Source organism: Pseudonaja textilis, chromosome 1 (assembly GCF_049901715.1).
Source record: "Pseudonaja textilis isolate UNSWEBS1 chromosome 1, rPseTex1.2, whole genome shotgun sequence".
NCBI classification, from domain to species: domain Eukaryota; kingdom Metazoa; phylum Chordata; class Lepidosauria; order Squamata; family Elapidae; genus Pseudonaja; species Pseudonaja textilis.
Window position 1 is genome coordinate 296,844,517 of NC_141990.1, and position 16,204 is coordinate 296,860,720.

The window sequence follows — 16,204 nt, forward strand, 5'->3', positions numbered from 1 at the left end:
AATTTCATTTTCTGATGAAGGATAATGGAGCACTAATCATAACCCAGTAATTTCTTGTTTTAAACTAATGAATACCGTCAATGTAACAAATGCTATTTTTACTACTTTTGGTCCAGTGAAGCTTTAAATCTAGTCTAATCTTATTCTGTTAAGAATTTACCAAATTATCAGTTTGTTAGTATTCTATCCAGCCAGCAAGCTGCCTTTTATAGTGCATACTAAGAGGACATTTGATTCAAAGTAACTGTGACATTTCATTATTGGACATCCACTACTCACTTGGACTCGCAGGCGTCCAATTTAAAGCAAAACTAGCCTGGCTGCTTCAGTCTCTGTCTTTCATATTTAAAGAACCGTGTTGTCCTAGATCACAAGGAGGTGGATTTGCAAAAGTGAAAAAACAGAATACTCTGCCATAGGCATAAACTAGGGAACACACATCTTTGCAGAGAAGGGAGAGAATAACAAGACTGAGTAAGATATTTTTATCTGAATTAAAAGAAACCCTCTGTATTTTACTGTGTTCCTCTGAAATATTTAGTCATATATATAGAACTATACAGTATATAGTTTTTTAATCAACAGCATTTACAAGAAAATGGGAGGAAGGGAAAGGCCATTTTCCCTTCACACCAAGAAAAGCTTTATTCCAGATGCTATTCTCTCATTGAATATTTGATTTGCATCAGATACATCTACTAAACAGGTGCTCATGAATTAACATTTGGGGTTGTTCAGAAGCCAAACAAATCTACCTATCTGCTTAGCCCAGCCACTATCTTGTCTCGTCAGACACAATATATCATTAGCATCATGGCAGTGTTCCATAAAATCTTCTCAACCCAACCAAAAGAACTTACAAACCCTTTCCATGGAGTAAGGAACAAATAAAAAGGTTTGTTTAAAATGGGCATGTGTGCACGCATGAAAACACACACACACACACACACCTGTTCCTTTTGTCCTATGAATCTGGCTCCATATAAGCTTCTATGAAACTGCCCTTTTGGAAGAATAATTCTGGGATTTATGCCCAGTTGCAAGCCACATTCTATGACTCAGGGAAGGCATTCTGTCCTAGGAATTTGCTAGGATCAAAACCATAGGATATCCAACGCTGTGAATGTGAAAGCAGGCAAATAATGAACTGCAAAAAAACCTTGCCTCTCCAGGGTAACTCACAGAATAAGCATCCCACTGTATTTGAAGTAAGATTAAAACTTTGGTATGATTATTTATTATTAAGTCTGACTAGTGTAACCAAAAGGTAAAATTTGCTTGTTTTAGGAAGATCTTTTCAAATCTGGTATTTTGCAATCCACTGAACATTTCAGTTACTTCATGCATACGCTATACTTCTCCTGGTACTAAATATTTCTTTCTGCATATAATCTTAACTTTTACAAGTAATTATTTGGCATTTTTTAAAAAGCTTTTCTTTACCATTACTATAAGCATCTGGCTCAAATGAACAAACAAGGATTCTTTCATCCTTGACACAAATGTGAAGAATCAGTAAGCTAGCCAGTCTGAAAACTAGAGTTGGCTTTCCCTCATATTTAGGAAGACATTCAATAGATTAAAAAACGAATTGGACCCATGGACCTTAATATTTGATTAGTAACAGATGCATGTAATAAGTATAACTTTGCACAGAAATCACAACAGTTATTTTAATCTTCCAGTGTTACACCTAGTTGAGTAAGTAGAGGATAGACTTTGCACTCTCATGTAAGACTAAGTAAAGACCCAGTTACTGTGTTATACCATAATATGGTTAATGTAGGAAGATACTGCGTGGATACCAGTACTACAATGTATAATGGTTAGATGTATTATGTAAATTTTGTCAGTTACAAGTTATTCAAGTAATTATAGGTGATATGTCATATCCTAACACAACAGTATACATGTGCTGTATATAGCTCTCTATGGTATTTTGTGATGTGTGAACTCACACATTATGGCTTATACAGAATAACATGATGTGTTATAGGATATTCTTTTAGGCTATTGAGCCAAACTATATGTAAAGTGCATATATTTACTCTGTTTTCCTTACTACATTCCTTTTAATTCCTTCAAAATGACCTAGCACTGAGAATAAGCAGTGCAACATAATATTTATCACTTCTCATATTGTATTAAAGTATTCTAGTACAGTTAACCCTTTGAAGAAATTTGATAATTAGTTTTTACTGTATAATCTCTTATTAGAAATTAAATTCCAATAATTCAAGATTCCATAGTCCTAGATAAATATTTAGGAAATTAAAATGTGAAGGCATGTAATTACTGACTTATGGAGATAACAACAACAAAAAATCCTTACGTTTTTCTGTAAAACATTGAACACAGAATTAAATGGTTAGGGTTAGGGTTTAGACTGAAAAAAAATGTCAGTCTAAATAGAAAACTACAATGTAAGTAGAACATGGTTTTAGGCAATATTGTATACTATACACAATATGTACAAAACACAATGGATGAAGCCAATAAAAAAAGCCAATACAAAAACAAACAATACACTTAGCAGCATATATATCCAGTTATTATATCAAAGGCTTTTGCTTCATCAATATGTTCATAAACTGTTGTTTTGAGAATGGAAAATTTGGGGAAATCTCTGATGATAAATTCTAGTCAATCTGCTTCCTATAGGGGACAAAGTACTTTCTTAATTTTCCATATATACTATTTAGCACATGAGAATAGATGTACAAATCTCTATCTCCTGCTTTATTTGACAATCTTCCAGAAATGAGCATTCTTCAATTGGGTTCTGGCTCCTTTTTTGCACAAGTCTAAGACTCCCACCGGCATAATGACGAGTGGACTTCTGTGTATATCTTACATTTTGCATGGCATCCTGATACTGCGACAATGAAGACAGTTGAGACTCAGAATGGTATGGGGATAACCCTTTCCTAAGAGTCCTCAGATCCCCAGTGCTTGATTGCTGAAAAAAGAGAGACAAAGATAAAGCAGGACATCTGTTTAGTCCCAAGTAAAGCATGAAATTTAATTCCATTGTATTTCCTTCCTTGGCTCTTATTCCATCACCTAACATCTTGTTCAAGGCACATTTACCTTTGGACTGCATTTAGGGCTGGACACTATTGGTTGGAAGACATCAGCTACATATCTAATTGGAAGAGAGACCATATTCCATTATTCCACCTCTCTCTGTAGCCCTCACTATCAAACATTTCTGAAGGTTTAAAGAAGGAATTTTTTTTCAGAAATCAGAAGGACTGCACAGTGGAGAAATAATTATGATAGCCTGTTGGCAACAGTTTTCTGCTGATGTTCAGTGGGAGTAGGTCCTGAGAATAATTCAATTCTACAAAATCAGAAAAATTATACTTAAATCATGAATTTTGGGGGAACAAACTCTTTTCATGACTACAAGTAAAGTATTTTCTAAAACTTAAGAAATAGTTGTCCAATTGTTAAAATTTTGTGCCTTGATGTTATTCTGTTGATCTTCCATGTCAAATAATATTTTTGGAAGAAATTTGAGACAAAATTAATAATGATATAAAGGCTATATTTTTTTCATGTCTGTTGTCTTTTAAGGGTGGGAATTATGATTTGAAAATTCTGAAAACATAAAATGAGTTACAAATCTTTAGCAATTCCTATTATTTTGTTTAGAAAATTAATAATGATAAACAAGTGGGCAATTTAGAAATAAGTTTTGGAATGCATCCATTATCTATTCCAAGTCCATTATTTTTTCTCAATCAATAGCAGCTGCATCTAAACATAGACTTAACAATATCTGAATCTCACATAAATTCACAGGTAACATGGTCACTTATTCAGATGGGGAAATTACAAACATACACATAAACACATAGCCATTAAACAAATATGTGACACATCAAAGGAATAGTTTTCACTGCAATATTACAGACTATAGCTTATATATTGCAAAACAGATTTGGGTATACTTTGCTTAAACCTTTGAAACTGTTTTGATGGTAATGTTGGGGACACATTTGTCATTTTGAGACTGTGGTGGAATACTCAAAACCTCTCTGAGAGATATCTGTTTTTTAAAAAATGGCAGGTAAAAGAGTATGGCCAGTCACAACCTATCAGGATGTTCTAAACCAGGGGTCACCAACCTTTTGGATCTCGGGGACCATCAAACTCATAATTTTAGATCCCAGGGACCACTAACTGGTTTTGTGGGTGTGGCCTAATTTGTGGGGGTGGCTTGGTGATCATGTGACTGGCTGGGCATGGCTTGTATGTAAATATTATAAATATTAATATAAATATTGAATTTTTTATAAAAAAGAGCAACTTTTACCCAAAATCAAGCAAAGCAGGCAGGCAGATTGAGTTGCTCACAAAATCACAGATTCATTCAGAGATCTATCTATCTGCCATCGGCTAGTTCAGTCTGTCACATAAAATTTGCTTGCAAGCAAACTCATAAAATTCGCTAGCAAGCCAACTCACAAAATTAACTCACAACACATCATGTATGTAAATATTGATTTTTTTATAAAAAAGAGCCAGTTTTACCCAAAATCAGGCAAAGCAGGCAGATTGAGTTGCTCACAGAATCATTTAGTGATCTATATCTATCTGCTATTGGCTAGCTCAGTCTCTCAAATTTGCTTGCTGTGAGTCTGCACTGAATTTGCTTGCAAGCAAAACTGCAGTCCTAAGGGAGGTTCGGCCGAAGATCTAAAGACTAGCTAAAAAGCAAGAAATCCAACCATTTCCTGCTTCCTAGCTAATCTAAATCTCCTGGCACAGCAGAACAGATGATGGTTGGAAAAAGGAAAAATAGAAATTTAGGAGGCAAGTTTACCAGGTAAGGAGTGAGTGGGCGGGGAGGGTTCCTGCAGGCCTTGTGTTTCTGTGCAGCCTGGATTAATTGCTTTGGAGGGGGGTGCTCTGGGGGTGAGATTTTTCTGCAGTCCACCAAAATTTTCTCACAGCCCACTGGTTGGCGACCGCTGTTCTAAACCATTTCATAGTGATCTTTATTATATTAGAAGCTTGCTTTTCAACACACCAACTCCTTGTCTGTCTAAAAGGTCAGATGCACCAGGAGGTTGTAGATATAAGGTAGATATTTGCTGACGTGTGTTCATGAGCACCACACCACCTACTTTTGACGTATGATCCTTCTTGTTTTTTTCATCTAAGGATATTTTCTATTTTCCCAGTACAATAACAGTAAATAATAGAATAACAGAATTGGAAGGGACCTTGCAGGTCTTCTAGTCCAACCCACTGCCCAAGCAGGAGAGCATATACCATTTAAGACAAGTGGCTGTCCAGTCTCTTTTTAGAAGCCTCCGGTGATGAAGCGCCCACAACTTATTTCTCCTTAGTTCTAGTTTGCTTCTCACTTTGATTAGTTTCCATCCATTACTTCTAGTCCTACCTTCAGGTGCTTTGGAGAATAGACTGACTGCCCTGCTTTGCGCCAGTCTCTTAGATATTGGCATCATACTACTTTATGAATTTCATTATTGCATCATATCAGTTGCTAATGTTAGTTACTGTCATAATTATATTACCCACTTAAATAATAGAAATGTTTAATTAATTAAATGTGTGTGTTTCTTTTCTTCATAGAATTCCTTTCGTATTCATTATATGCTATCAAGTTGATGTTAACCCTTAACAACCACATACATTTTATATTAATACAACACAGAAAATAAATACTGTACTACAATTACTTATATAATCCCAAAAATATATTACTACCATCCCCAACCAGTATGTCATGCCCCTGGTGGAGTCTGACTCTGAGGAAGAAGAGGAACAGCCAACAGGGAGTGGGAGTGTGGCTCCAGAGGTGGTAGAGGAGGCTGGGGAAGAGCAGAGGCCGGGTGAGCAATCAGAGGAGGATCCAGGCCCATCCCCTATCCATCCTAGGTCACGCAGGGAGGAGAGGATCAGGGAAAAGCGAGGTCTATTCAAGAGGAGATTACCATGATCCTCCTCGTGGCTTGCAGGTGGGAGCTATGTATATAAGTTTGCAACTGCGCAGTTAGAATTTGCAGGAGTCAATTTAGTGTTCACCTTGAAAGAGGCTTATCTTTGCTGGCATTCTTCTCATGGACTTTTCTCGGTTATTTTCCTGGAGTTTATAATTAATTATCTCGGCTTGCTTCAGAACTCTCATCAATGCGGTTTGTTTTGGTTTTCTGTTTGCCTCATTATTTACTTTTGTGACTTTAAACTGTGCCTAATAAAACAGTGAAGTTAAGTTGAAGGCTTTACCGGACTTAAATATATGTTTTGGGTTTTGCGTTATTTTGAGAGACTACGGGTCATCACACAGTAGGTATTGTTGTAATACCAGTTAAGCACATTATTTTTATTTCAATAAAACTATGTATCTGTGATATATCACAATAATGCTACAATATAAGGCATTTGTTATTATTTATTTGCAATATTGCTATTATATTAAGTCATTAATATTGCATCACACAACAAAACCTGCATAATAATGCTACTGTATGTCAGCAACAATGCATTCAATGTGAACCAACTTAGGCTCACATACAACAACCTTACTACTTTATTACATAAGAAAAATTAGAGACACTGCCTTGGAGAGGATTTTTTGGGGTGGCGGAGAGGAAGGCTGCAATTTTTTCACACCATTAAAGTCTCCTGAATATCAGAATTCAGATCAGTAGGAATCCAAGAGCATGTAAAAGAAATCTGATGGGTGATACTTGATGGCCTGGGAAACTACTAATCTTCATGAACAGAAGTTCCTCTACCTCAGCACTGAAACAAGCAGCAATTTGGACACATCTTCAAATTGTCACTCAAAGAATGTTTCATGTAGTAGCATGGTATGAAGCCCTATGTTGAGCATCAATTTACAGCTAGTAGACATTTTGACTATGACTCATCTAAATTGACAAAAATAAAGGGAATGCTGTTGAAAGAGATGCTGTATTTTTCTCAGAACAACAGTAATTAAAATCTTGTGTATCACTCAATGATAAAAAAAAAAAAAAAACAGAGCTGTGGAGGGCGGAGCTGGCGTCACGATGATACGGCATGCGATCTTGGAGGTCTGAGATTGCTGCCAATATCTTTGCTCCTGGACGGTCCTATCGGATCTAAACCGTCCCAAAGAGATGGTGAAAGTAAAGAGTGCATCCTGTCGATCCCAAGGATACCGCAAAGTCCCCGGTAGATCCAGGAGCTCTTCTTGCCAGCGGCAAAGAGGCAGCCATTAAAGCTGCTGAAGTTGGGACAGCTCCGAAATGGAAGAGAGCAGAAAGAGAGAGTGTGCCAGTTTGGTGAGAACCTTTATTTTATTTTATTTTATTTTAAGATCTGAAAGGACACCCTAAGGAAAAGAAAGAATCTGTAAAAGCTTTGACAGAAGTAATTAAGCGGCGATTTTAAACAGGAATGTCAAAGTAATGTTTTGTTTTGTTTTTCTCATTGCTGGATTTTCTATATATGGTCTTGTATTTTGAAACTGGACTGGTTTTTTCATTTATATCTAACTTTTTCTTCTCCTTTTGGATTTTCTAATATTTTAGGCTAGAGACTCCCTTTAGTTATTTCTTTTTAAAAAAATATCTTTTCTTTTTTTATTAATTCTTATTATATCCTGCTCGGAAAAGGAAAGGGAAAGTGAGAGCAAAGAAACGTTGTAACACTGCCAACTAGAGGCTTGAAAATATTCTATTTCCCTGTGACCAGACAAAGCTGAGAAAGAAAGAACTGAGACTCTTTTTCAAGGACATTGCTATTTGATAAGATAGAGGGAAGAGCATGGGAGAGTATTATTGCAGGTGCTCTTCTGGGTTTCTATCAAAAGCTGGAGTCTGGTGTTGAAACGTAGGGGTAAAAAGGTGATAAGTTTTTGGAGAAGAGAGTTATAATAAGAGCCTTGGATAATCAAAAAAAGTGCAGTGTGCCCTTTTTACTTTTCCTAAGTTGTGCTATCCCTCCTCACGAGCTTTATTGTATTTTTTTTATTTATTTTTTGTAATAACCATTTGGGTTTTTGGCTTTGCTGGAGCTTGTCTTTGTTTTTCTTTTTTTCTTTTTTTTTGGAAGTCCAATCTTTAAGTTTGCTTTTTATTTTAAAGGGAAAGCCTTAAAAGCGTTTTTTTTTCCTTTCCTGGTATTTTTGTTTTTTCATCTACCTTTCTGGTTTATTTTTATGCACTTTTTTCTATTTCAGACCTTTCAATTGGATTAAGGTGTTGAAGAACCTGAAGAATTTTTCCTTTTCCTTTTTTTCCCTTTTTTTTCTTAAGTCTTTTTCTTTATCTAACTATTGATTGGATTAAGGTATACAAGAACCTGAAGAAATTTTGTCCTCCCTTTTTTTTCCTTTTTTTATTATTATTATTGGGCTTCTTTTTTCTACTATTTTTATTTTGAACAATAATTGGTTACTTCACAATTGGATTAAGGTTTAGAACAGGCTTGTCCAACCCGCGGCCCACGGGCCGCATGCGGCCCAGGTCGCCTCGTAATGCGGCCCAGTGCCCACCCCAACCTTTGTGCCAGAGCCAGCGAGGAGGAGGAGGAGGAGAGGCAGGCGCGAGGCAGGGCAAGGCGAGCGCCAGACCAAGCAGCAAGAGAAAAGGCGGGCGCCGTCAGAGCGCCACCTCCTGCTGTTGCCGCCGCCGCCACCACCGCCGCTTCTGCCCCCGTCCCCGCTTCTGCCCCCACCGTCGCTGCCGCTGCTGCCCCCTCCGCCGCCACTTCTGCCCCGCTGCCACTTCTGCCCCACCGCCACCCCCGCCGCCGCCTCTTCTTCCCCGCCACCGCTGCTGCTTCTGTCCCCGCCGCCGCTTCTGTCCCCGCCGCCGCTTCTGCCCCTGCCATCGCTGCCGCTGTTGCCCCCGCCGCTACCGCTTCTGCCCCGCCGCCACTTCTGCCCCCACCGCTGCTGCCCCTGCCGCCGCTTCTGCCCCCACCGCCGCTGCCCCACCGCCGCTTCTGCCCCCACTGTCGCTGCTGCTTCTGCCCCCGCTGCCGCTGCTCCCGCCACCACCCCTGCCGCCGCCGCTTCTTCCCCCCACTGCTGCTGCTGCCCCCACCGCCACCCCCACCGCTGCCACCGCCGCTTCCTCCCCCACCACTGCTGCTGCTTCTGCCCCCGTCGGCACCCCCGCTGCCACCGCCGCTTCTTCCCCGCCACCGCTGCTGCTTCTGCCCCGCCGCCGCTGCCCCTGCTGCCACCCCCGCCGCTGCCGCCGCTTCTTCCCCTGCCACCACTACTGCTTCTGCCCCCACCGCCGCTGCCCCACCACCACCCCCGCCGCTTCTGCCCCCACCACCACCTCCACCGCTTCTTCCCCCCACTGCTGCTTCTGCCACCGCTGCCGCTGCTTCTGCCCCCGCCGCCGCTTCTTCCCCAGCCGCCGCTTCTGCCCCTGCCACCACCCCCACCGCTGCTTATTCCCCCGCCGCCACTGCTGCCTCTGTGGCAGGGAAGAAGCAGTGGCGGGGGAAGAAGTGGCAGCGGGGTGGTGGCGAGGGTAGAAGTGGCAGCTGGGGAAGAAGCGGTGGCGGGGCAGAAGCGGCAGCAGCGGCAGCAGAAGCAGCCGCTGTGGCGGGGAGAAGCGGCGGCAGCAGTGGCGGACAGAAGCAGTGGCATGGGCAGAAGCGGCAGCGACAGTGGAGTAGAAGTGGCGGCGGGGGCAGCGGCGGCGGGCGCAGAAGCAGCAGCGGCGGCAGGGGAAGGCTTCTGTCCCCGCCACTGCTGCTGCTTCTGCCTTCCAGTCCTGCCTCATCCAGCCGGGCCATTTGCACACCGCCGCTTCCTCCCCACCACTGCTGCTGCTTCTGCCCCCGCCGGCACCCCGCTGCCACAGCCGCTTCTTCCCGGCCACCGCTGCTGCTTCTGCCCGCCGCCGCTGCCCCTGCCGCCACCCCCCCCGCTGCCGCCGCTTCTTCCCTGCCACCACTACTGCTTCTGCCCCACCGCCGCTGCCCCCACCACCACCCCGCCGCTTCTGCCCCCACCACCACCTCCACGCTTCTTCCCCCCACTGCTGCTTCTGCCACCGCTGCCAGCAGCTTGCCCCGCGCCCTTCTTCCCCAGCCGCCGCTTCTGCCCTGCCACCACCCCCACCGCTGCTTATTCCCCCGCCGCCACTGCTGCCTCTGTGGCAGGGGAAGAAGCAGTGGCGGGGGAAGAAGTGGCAGCGGGGGTGGTGGCGAGGGTAGAAGTGGCAGCTGGGGAAGAAGCGGTGGCGGGGGCAGAAGCGGCAGCAGCGGCAGCAGAAGCAGCCGCGGTGGCGGGGGGAGAAGCGGCGGCAGCAGTGGCGGGACAGAAGCAGTGGCATGGGCAGAAGCGGCAGCGACAGTGGGAGTAGAAGTGGCGGCGGGGGCAGCGGCGCGCGGGAGCAGAAGCAGCAGCGGCGGCAGGGGAAGGCTTCTGTCCCCGCCACTGCTGCTGCTTCTGCCTTCCAGTCCTGCCTCATCCAGCCGGGCCATTTGCAGGAGGACAGGTAGGCGCGAGGTGGGCGAGCTTTCTCCCCCCCCCCACAAAATTTGGCCAGAAAATAAACCGTGATAAAAAAACTGTGATCAAAAAACCGTGGTAAAAAATAAATAATTTTTAATAAATAATTAATAATAAATAATAAAAACATATCACTAACTTCATTTCCAAATAAATGTAATACGTTAACTATGTTTTCTATGGGTTTTTTGGATGATCAGGTATCGTTACTGTTATTTTATTTTATGTGCGGCCCAAACCAAATTTTCATCTTCTAATGTGGCCCAGGGAAGGTGAAACATTGGACACCCCTGGTTTAGAAGAACCTGAAGATTTTGAATTGCTTAAAATGAATAGGAAATTTATAGCTCCTGGTTCTTCAACTTCTACTTCTTCCTCTCCACCATCTGGAGGATAACGTTCAATGCAGACAATGTTAAAGCAAGAAAAAGAACAAGAAAAAGTGACTGCAGATGATTATGCAAGGAATTCAAAATATTCAAGCAAGATCAGAGAATATTGAAAAGAGAATAAGGAACATCGAACAAAGAACAGAGAACACTGAACAAAGAACAGGGAAAACCAATGAAAAAGTGGAGAACATCCAACAAATGATGTTGAAGTATGATGAGAGATTCCAAAAAATTGAAGAAGATAAACAAAGAGACAAGAAGATTGGTAGATATTGATAATAGATTAATGGTGGTTGAACAAGATAAAAGTGGTATGTTGAGATGGGAGAGGGATAGATCAGAATTCTATCTTCGATTCCAAAACATAGAGGAAGAAAAAGGACAAAACCTAGCTGAGATAATGATAGAAATACTGGCTGAAGCTTTGGAAATAACTCAAGAGAAGATGATGGATGGCATAGATGAGGTTTATCAAGTTTTCACAAGATATGCAATGAGAAATAGCTTACCAAGAGAAGTTCACATCAGATTTACAAAGAAAGCCATTAAAATGCAAATATTGCAAGTGGCAAAAGAGAAAACATTGAAATACAAAGACAAGGAGATTGTGGTCTTGAAACAAATACCCAGAAGAGTGAGAGAGATGAGAAGAGAATACCGATTCCGGTAAAAGTAATGATAGAAGGAGAACTGACAGACTCTATTAATATAAGAATATAATTAATATAATTATTAATATAATTAATATAAGAAAAGGAACAGGACAAGGGTGCCCACTATCACCTTTGTTGTTTGTGTTAACTTTGGAAGTGTTAAACAGAAATATTAGAGATGAAAAGAATATAAAAGGAATGAAAATCAAAAAGGAAGAATTTAAGCTGCAAGCATTTGCAGATGATCTGGTTTTCATCTTAGAAGACCCTTTAGAAACAGCATCAAAATTGATAGAAAAGATAGAGACATGTGGAAAGGTGGCTGGTTTGAAAATAAATAAAGATAAGACAAAGATTTTGACAAAGAATATGCTATTAAGACAAAAGGAAGAACTGGTAGATCTATTGAAAATTCAGGTCACAAATAAGTTTAAGTACTTGGGGATATATTTGAGAGCAAGATGTATTACATTAAAAGAGAATAATTATATTAAACTTAAACAGCAGATAGTGCTAGATTTGGCAAAATGGGAAAACTTACAACTGTCACTAATAGGGAGAATTTCAACAATCAAGATGAATATATTACCCAGAATTTTATATTTGTTTCAAACAATTCCAATTAGGCTTGGAAAAGACTACTTTGAAGATTTAAATAAAATTGTGTTGAAATATATATGGCAAGGTAAGAAAGCAAGAATAAAGTTAAAACTTTTGCAAGATGCTAGAATTAGAGGAGGATTTGGTTTGCCTAATTGGGAGTTGTACTACCAAGCTACAAATCTGATGTGGGTTAAGGAATGGATAACACTAAGAAATACTAGATTGTTGACATTAGAAGGACATGATTTGTTGTTGGGGTGGCATGCTTTTTTATGGTATAAAGCAGGGGTCCCCAACTACCGGTCCCCGGACTGGGACCGGTCTGTGGATCATTTTGGACCGGGCCGCCTACTTTGCTTGGGTGCCATCTTGTTTTGAAGTCTGCCCTCAGCAGCGCCAGTCAGCGGCCTGAGGGAGAAAGGAACGCGGGGTGGGGAGAAAGCTCGCCTCAGCGGCTCCGCCACGAAGCGCCTCTTTCCGCCTGGGAAAAGGGAACGAGAGCAAAAGCAAGAGAGAGGCGTGTGAGCCGAAAGCTGGAGTTGGGTGGAATGAAGGGGCTCAGATTCTGATCCAGACCCCTCGCGGGAGCCCCCAAGGGCAGCCCTGCACTTGTCCGGGGTGCCGGAGGGGGCGCCAGGGCCATGGCGCGGCGGCGGTGGCGGCGGCGAGCTGTCAGCTGGGGGAGGACAAGGGTGCGTGATGAAAGGCACCGGGCGGAGGCCAAAGCAGTCGCCGCCCGAAACAACTGGGAGAGGAGAAGCGAAGAGAGAAAAAGAGACGAGAATCCTAAAACACAGGGCAGAATGTTGCTTTAGCCAAGCTACACAGTGAATATCTACTAAAAGTTTGACTGGTTTAATATGGATTTATTCCCAGGTAATTGAAAGTCTTATTTCAGCTGGAAGAATTCTAGACAATGCTCTGCTTGCCAAGGGGTTGCAGCAAAATGGGGCGAGAGAGATCCGGAAAGAAGTGGGCTCTCCGGGTATTTGGAATGAATCCCTGGAATTCCTTATATGCCTGGATTTCTGAACCTCAACAACTTTAAAATGTGTGGACTTGGACTCTCTGAATTCCCCACACACCTTACAATTGTTGAGATTGTGGAAAGCTGAAGACCATATGGGAGATCAAACACATCCTAAATGTAAAATCTGAATTGCGGATTATTACCTTACAAAACGCTTTTGGAGAAAACATATATTTTTGCCAAATATATATTTTTGTTTGATCATGATCAATAGAATCACGATGACTTTATTTGAGTCTAGTCTTGCATTTATACACATTTTTAGTAATCCTCCAACATTGGTTAATTTTGGTGAGTTGATAGTGTAATAGTAAATAAAAATAATAAATAAATAAATAAATAAATAAACAAACAAACCCTAACCGGTCCTTGAAAAAGTGTTCCTGCGTGAAACTGGTCCCTGGCACAAAAAAGGTTGGGGACCATTGGTATAAAGGAACTAAAACGCAGGGGTATTTTAGAAGACATTATATACAGGAGTCTCTGTAGTTAAACTGGGAGAAGATTAAAAGACAATGTTATTTGAAAATTCCAGTCTGGTTATCGACTACTGAAGCATTTTCGTATCCTATAATATACAAAAAGGAACAAACAGTTAGATATGGTGAAATATTGAATGAAAAAGGGTGAACTTAAATCTATGCAAAAACTAAACAAACAAGGTATAAAGATGAATTGGTTTTCATATGCGCAAATACATTCAAGGTATGATAAAGATTCTAAAATAGAAGGTTTCTATGATAAACTGACTGACTTAAGATTTTGACAGGTACTGATGAAAAGGTGATTAAAAAATTGCATGGATATTTATTAGAAATTAAATTAGAAGAACAAGTTAAAGAAACTATGATTGCTCGGGGGAAGAATTTTGGATATGGGATTGATTTAGAGAAATGGCAAAAATTGTGGTCTCAAAATTATAAAATGACAATGTCAACAGCATATAAAGATAATTTGTATAAGATGTTTTACAGGTGGCATTTTCCCTCAACAAGAATAGCAAGAATGTTCAAGAATAAATCCGAAAAATGTTGGAAATGTCATCAGACACCTGGCTCATATTACCATATGTGGTCGACTTGTGCGGATGCTAAAAAATATTGGACTAAAATCCACATGTGGCTGGAAAAAATGACAAAAAACATATAGACTTGAAACCAGAGATATTTTTATTGGGAATTTTACCTGAAATATATAGTAAAGACTTGAAATACCTGATTGTAAATGTATTAACAGCGGCTAGGATTGTATTTGCTAAAAACTGGAAAAATGAGAAAATACCATCACAGGAGGAAATCATTAAGAAAATATTGGAATGTGCTGAAACGAGTAGATTGACATTTGAAATTAGAGAACAAGAGGATAAACAATTTTATAAAATTTGGGATCTTTTCTATCAATGGTTAGACAATAAAGTACAGTAATGAAATATGTAGACTTTTAGAAAATAATAAATATATAAAGATGTACTTCTTTCTTATTATATCTACAAAATGATTTTAGGATAGATTTGGGATGATAATATGAACTGTTATAAAATAAACTAACTAAATTATGGTTATCTTGTAAAACATGAATGAATAAAAGTATAGTCAAATGATTAATAATGATACTAAGGTATTTAATTTTTGATTGACAATATGAGATTATATGTAATGTAATTGTAATTGAAGACTATGAAATGGAAGCACACAACAATTTGTAAACCAACCGGCACACTGTATGTACACCTATGGAAGACAGCTTGATGTTTTTATGTTTTGTTCGTTTATGTTTGTTTTTAAAAACCAATAAAAAAAATTAAAAAAACGGAGCTGTTATAAAGTATGATGATTGATTAAAATATAAACAGGTTGAAAAAATTATGAAGTTGTGCCAAATAGGACACAGTTGGCTAGTTTAATTCTGCTAAGCTTGCTAATAAATTACTTCTACTTTCCTCATTATAGTCAGAAGAGCTTCCAAAAGCTGAAATGGCTTGTTGAACATCATGAGGTAGAATTGCTCAAGCATCATTGTAGGAAAATATGGAGAGAATGTCCAATTAATATAAACAATGCTCAGGTAAAGTTTATATTTATTTGTTTAAATTTATATGACCATCCATCTCACTTGTATGTGACTCTGGGCAGTGTACACAGTTAAAACACAAATTAAATCAGAATCTTCCACAATTAAAATGAAAAGGTACATTTAAAAACACAATAATAAAAAGAGAAAAGTGCACTCCAACTAGATATCTAGATACAACTAGATAATCATTTAATAGGCTCCGTATTTCCTTGGCACATCCTGATGGCACATCCAGGTTTTGAGGGCCACCAAGAAGGCTGGCAACATTGGGACCAGTTTCACCTCGAGGAGAATATATTCCAGTGGGTGAGTGTCACAGCATATGAATTATCCTATTTGCACTGATACGAACATTTTCTGAAGTGCATCCTGTTCCTAACAAATGTCTTCCCTTGATTATAACACAGAACTATAATTCTATTTCTAAACAGCTTGAGTGGTTTTGATTATTTTAGAAACTGCAAATGTACAGTAGCTTGGAACAAGCTAAAACAAGATCTGCAGACATGTCACGTCCCTGATATTGCCACTGCGCATATATTGTGAACAATGTGTTCCAGTTTTCACTCAAACCTAATAAAATATTCTAGCAGCCATAAGAGGGATAAATCATTTTAATTACCTTCAGGAAACATTACATACTTTTGAGATGCTTCTAAATTCTTACTCATTAAAGCAAGCTTTGTAATCTATTTTTAAAGGTTTGCTAGGGAATAGAAAATCCCAAGCGACCATTAAAAAGACAAGAACTAATAACACATCAATGGAAGACAATATAATTTTATTTAAACCTGTACTTTAAAGTCACTCAGTTGGCTTGGTTGGTATGTTCATTCACTAAAAAGTGATCCAGTATTGTTATTATCTTTCCTATTTTTGATTAGCAGAGAGATTATGCTTGATTTTAGTCTTGTAAATATTTATTCAAAGGTGGGAGAGAATATCATCTATT

At 40.1% G+C, this 16,204-nt stretch overlaps 1 protein-coding gene across 2 annotated transcripts in view; it reads right to left on the reverse strand.

Annotated features, from left to right (window-relative positions):
* CCDC85C (coiled-coil domain containing 85C) overlaps positions 1–16,204 on the reverse strand; it is a 167,663-nt gene that overhangs the window by 15,958 nt on the left and 135,501 nt on the right. Inside the window, exon 4 of one of the 2 annotated variants that reach the window (XM_026716994.2) lies at positions 2,855–2,959. The exons of the other annotated variant lie outside the window; for it this stretch is intronic. Coding sequence (XP_026572779.1) covers positions 2,855–2,959 — 105 coding nt within the window. The remainder of the gene's footprint in view (positions 1–2,854; positions 2,960–16,204) is intronic. 2 annotated transcript variants of the gene reach the window in all.